Raw genomic sequence first — 5238 nt, 5'->3', positions numbered from 1 at the left:
TCACGCCACGAACTGCTTGCTGGGATTTGTAGTCCTTCCTTGGGTATCGGTCCACCCTTCCCAGAAACCTTTGCGAATCAAAGCTGAGACCGTGCAGGAGGAAGCGGAGAAAGCGCGAGGGCTTCTGGGTGTTGTAGTTTAAAATATTCAATCAGCAAGAAATGATTGAGGAGAAAAATTCGGTAATACATTTTACCAACTATTTGGGCTGCCGTGATCTGGATTTTAGGAGATTTGAATCACGCGCAAGCCATCAGTTACTTCCATAGTTCAAAACGACGAGCTCTGAGATCCAGAAGAACTACAAATCCCATAAAGCGTTACAAGTTGAGGACCTTTGGGGCGAAAGCTCGGTCGCGGTGCATGCGCGGTGGCGCTAGTTCGGCAGCGGACGAACATGGCGGGCCCGACGTTGGCTGCGAGGTTGTACTCCCTGCTGTTCCGCAGGACCTCCACCTTTGCCCTCACCATAGCCGTGGGCGCCCTGTTCTTCGAGCGCGCCTTCGATCAAGGCGCGGACGCGATCTACGAACACATCAACGAAGGGGTGAGGGCCTGGGCCGATCCTGACCTTGGGCCGCTCTGAGGGGTGACAGTGAGAGTGAGGGTGGGGCGGGATTCAGTCTACCTTTACGAGGAGGGGGGGATCCCTGGGTGTCTTCTGTCTGCAGACTGCCGTCTGTCCGCTCCGCCCGGTGTGAATCCTAAAACGTTAAACGGGGTCAATAAATCCCACTTTGCAGGGGTTTTAAGTATTGCTGTCTTCCGCCCCATACACCCACTTGTCCATTTGCAGAAGCGAAGACTAACCTAGTGAGAGCAAAGGACTTGTTAGGGCTACATCACCAGGGAGTTAGAGGCAAGTCAGGGCTGGACCCGGGACCCCCTATCTCGTCTGAAGGTTTCAAGGGCAGATTTGGGCGGGCGACGGTCGTGAAAAGAACAACTCTTTGGATACCGTGGCTGGCCTTTTCAGATAGCACTTTTCAGTTCCAAAGTCTTTCCATGCTGTCAGCGGTGGTATTAATAATGGTTAAGAGTAGGGTGGGTATGAAATCAGAGAGCCCTGGATGGGAATACTGGGCCTTATCAATTAATAACTGTAGCATTAGGGTGGGCGAGTTTCTTAACCTGTCTGAGCTTCACTTTTATCTGTGGAATAGAAATGATAATAATAGCAACTATCTCAGGGAATTATTGTGAGGATTATATGAGATGCAGGCAAGGTGCCACAGCACCTGGTAGGTGGTACTCCCAAAAAATGTCATTTGTTACATTCCTCACGAGAAAGTGGAAGCATAAGATAGAGCATAACAACACTTTTTAGACTCACTGTGTGCCAGGCACTGTGCTGGATGCCTTGCCTGCTTTCTATCGTTAAATTTTGGCTCATACTGGGGAAGGTCTTGGACAAATAAGGCCTGTGCCACCACTCACTCTGTTTTTAACTTGAAGCGGTCTGGCCCTACAGCCCAGGCAGGCTCTGTCCACTGATGTACTGCCTGTGGCCAGGTCAACTTTCTGCCCTTATGAAAGTGCTGCTACTGTTCATTTTCAAGCAGTTCCTCTGGCCGTTTCCAATGTGTGGGGAAGGCATCTCAGGATGTTGTCATAACCCACCCACCTTTGTTGCTTTTAGGAATGAGAATACAGCTAGTTCCTGACCCAATGATCATAGGTCTGAGGAAATTTTTAAAATGGCTCAATGTGAAGTATTTGGGGACCATGCACTAAGGACCTCTTGAGTAATACCTGGGAGTTGAAAAATGAGACATTTTCCAGCCTCTGTTCCTTAATAATTGTATGCTCAGGGGGTAGGTCCCTCAGTCTCTCTACCTGTTTCCTGTAAAGTGAGATCATGCCTTCCCACTTACTTCACACACTGATTGAGAGCATCAGAGCATCCTGTAAATGTTAGGAATGTACATCAAGCCTAGTACTGCTTCCAGTTTGCCCACTGCAAACTGTCAGCATGTGCTACATGTTTCTCTCAGGTTTGTTTTAGAGACCAGGGCAGTGGGAGGAGTTATAAAATGTGAGAGGCAAAACTAAGTTTGTGGTTCTTGTCTTTAAAACGCAGAAGCTATGGAAACACATCAAGCACAAGTATGAGAACAAGGCGTAGCTCCTTGGAGGCCCCAATCCAGGCCAGAAGGACCAGGTCCACCCACCAGCTGTTTGCCCAGAGTCAGGGCCTCAGCTTGAAGATGAAGCTCATGTCACTCTACACGGGCCACCTTTAGCTGTTGGCATGAGATGACGTCACCTGACAGACCCTTTAACTTCTGCTATGTTTGAAGTATGTTTAGTCAGAGTCATCAACAAATAAATGTAAATTGTCCTTGAGACCTGCTTCTGCATGGGGTGCTTTTTAACTACCTGATCTTCACTTAACAGTTATTTGACACCACTTCAAAGTCCTCTGCGACTATCTGAAGGGCAGATTCCATTATTTTGGGTTTCCCATTAACTTCCAAAGAAGAATTGTAGTTTTCAAACCATGAGCTAGAGTTGGTGATGTTATCTTCAGCTTTGGCTTCTAAACCAATAACTCCATTCTTAAGTCAGGCAGAGGATAGCTAACTGGCTTGGCCCTAGGGAAGCTCTGGATCCAGCGGGAGAACAAACCATGGCCTGAAGGTTTAGTCTCCATTCTGCCTTTAACTTGCTGAGTATCTTTGGGTAAGCTGGTGTACCTCTCTGGGCCACCGCTCATCTTCTGATGGCTGTAAGGGACGTTGGAAAACATGCAGCATGGCTGGGAGCAGCCATGGAGAGCACTGGGATGTGCTGAACAGGAGAAGAGCAGTTCTGTTTGGTAACTGGCCTGGGAAGATGAGTGACTCACCTGTCTGCCATATTTCACCTGGAGCTTGGCATGATTGGGCCAGAGCTGGATCAACCACCATCAACTAATGGGGAAGAGTCAGGTCAGGAAACACAGGGGTAGGAGAGAACCTAGGAATTGCCCAGTTTGCCCTACCTGAGGCATATCTTAATGAAGATGAAGTCAGGCCCTCGAGAAATCATGACCTGCTAAAGGTAGTACAGCTCTGGGGGCCAAATCAAAACCTGAACCAAAGTAGAGGTTCATTCTAAGACTGATTGTAAGAATGATTTCAGCATTAATAGAGGAACACTCTGGGGGTTGAAGATTGCCACTTACTTTACACTGTTCCCAACGATCTGAGGGCAATGTGCTGGTGAAAAACAATAAAGCAGGGAGCATTCTCGAAGAGTTATTCTACATTATTCTTGAGCACCTGATGACGAGCTCAGGGCAGCAGGGTTAGAATGAGTTTAGTTGATCACTTGTCTTGGGGCACATTCAGCCCAAGCAGCAAGCGTATTCCTAAGCCATTCTACATTAAAATGCCCTTTACTGGACTTCCCTGGTGGTCCAGTAGTTAAGGCTCCGTGCTCCACTGCAGGGGGTGCAGGTTCGATCCCTGGTCGGGGAAGATCCTGCATGCATTGAGGCCCAGCCAAAAAAAAAAAAAAGACACCCCGTTATTTATCATCAGCATTTCTGGGCTGTTGAGGTTGTTTGTGTGTGTATTTCCTTTCAATAAGAGCCAAACATTAAAATAATCCCTGTTTTACTTATTTTAGGGGATTGACTATTTTCCACCCAGAACCTCAGAATGTGACCTTATTTGGAACTAGGGTCTTTGCAGATGTAATTAGTTAAATTAAGATGAGGTCGTAATAGGTTGGGGTGGGCCCTAAATCCAATGACTGGTGCTCTTTTAAGAAGGCCATGTGAAGACAGCAACAGAGATTGCAGTTGAGCTTTCATAGGCCAAGGAATGCCAGAGATTGCCAGCAACCACCAGAAGCAAGGAAAGGGACAAGGAAGGATTCTTCCCTAAAAACCAGAGGGGGAATTCCCTGGCAGTCCAGTGGTTATGACTCTGCGCTTCCACTGCAGGGGGCATGGATTCGATCCCTGGGTGGGAGAACTAAGATCCCGTATGCTGCATGGCGCAGCCAAAAGAAATGATATGGAAAATTGGCACAGATGCACTACCGGAAAGAGTGTGTGAAGTGGTACCATTTCCTGGAGAATATTTTGTACATATGTATTAAGATCCTTAATATACATACCCTTGATCCAATAAATTCCACTGCTAGCAACTTTTCCTAAAAAAAAATTAAATAAATGAAGGTCCACAAGAGATGTTCATCATGTTGTTTATAATGGGTGGGGGTGGGGGGGGATGAAATATCCAAAATAGGAATTACTATTGAGGTGAAATATGCAGTCATTTAAAACCAAGTTTTAACTGGGAGACAATATCTAACAAACATGGCATATCCAACCTCATTAATATGAAGGAAATATCCAACAAACATGGCATATCCAACCTCACTAATATGAAGCAGTCTTCCAAATCCATAAGACTAAGTAGAAGCTGGGTGAATGACAGGAATAGGCAATTAAGGAATACAAATGGGGGCTTCCCTGGTGGCGCAGTGGTTGAGAGTCCGCCTGCCGATGCAGGGGAAGCGGGTTCGTGTCCTGCTCTGGGAAGATCCCACATGCCGTGGAGTGGCTGGGCCCGTGAGCCGTGGCCGCTGAGGCTGCGCGTCCGGAGCCTGTGCTCCGCAACGGGAGAGGCCACAGCAGTGAGAGGCCCGTGTACCGCAAAAAATAAATAAATAAATAAAGGAATACAAATGGCCACAAACATGAAAAGAAACATGAAAACTAGTGGCCCAGTTTCACTAATAAAGAAACAAAATGAAATACCATTTTTTGTGCATTAAATGAAAAAGATGGAAAAGATTAGCAGCACCAGTATTTTAGTGAAGAAGCAGGCACTGCCCACAGGCATTGGGACAGTGATTTTGGAGGGTACTTTGTCGACATCTATTTTATTTAAATGTTTGTTCCTTTTGACCTTGATCTTCCACATCTAGAAAAATATCTCCAGAATCCCATGTGCACGTGAACCCATACAAAAAGTCATTGGAGCATTGTTTGGAATTAAAAAAGAAGAAAAATGCCTTTCAATAGGGGAGTGATTAAATACAAGGTAGATTCATACCACAGAAATCTATGCAGACAATAAAAAAAAAGACTGAGGTGACTCAGCGTGTAGTTGAAAAGAAAAAGTGAAAACGAAATCAAGTTGCAAAACGGTATGTTTAGTTGTTTAGTTTGATCTCACTTATGTAGACACACACACATTGATAAGGGTACACACAGAGTACTGCAGGATGTGCACTAAATTT

At 46.0% G+C, this 5238-nt stretch overlaps 1 protein-coding gene across 1 annotated transcript; it reads left to right on the top strand.

Moving 5' to 3' along the window:
* The first annotated feature begins 380 nt into the window (after positions 1-380).
* UQCR10 (ubiquinol-cytochrome c reductase, complex III subunit X) lies at positions 381-2346 on the top strand. The gene is made up of 2 exons (XM_082853083.1): positions 381-547; positions 2081-2346. Exons 1-2 carry the CDS (start codon positions 398-400, stop codon positions 2123-2125), a joined length of 195 nt encoding a protein of 64 aa, XP_082709209.1. The 5' UTR covers positions 381-397; the 3' UTR covers positions 2126-2346.
* The last annotated feature ends 2892 nt before the right edge of the window (positions 2347-5238 follow it).

Source organism: Leucopleurus acutus (genome assembly GCF_964270905.1).
Source record: "Leucopleurus acutus genome assembly, chromosome: 13".
Classification (NCBI taxonomy): domain Eukaryota; kingdom Metazoa; phylum Chordata; class Mammalia; order Artiodactyla; family Delphinidae; genus Leucopleurus; species Leucopleurus acutus.
Note: the sequence above shows the minus strand (reverse complement) of the source record. Positions and strands in the feature narration are given on the sequence as shown.

What these genes read in the sequence shown, in the direction of transcription:
- UQCR10 (XM_082853083.1), top strand. Translation starts at nt 398, where the DNA reads ATGGCGGGCCCGACGTTGGCTGCGAGGTTGTACTCCCTGCTGTTCCGC. An exon ending in ACGAACACATCAACGAAGGG is followed by an intron (nt 548 to 2,080) that starts GTGAGGGCCTGG and finishes TTTAAAACGCAG; the next exon opens with AAGCTATGGAAACACATCAA.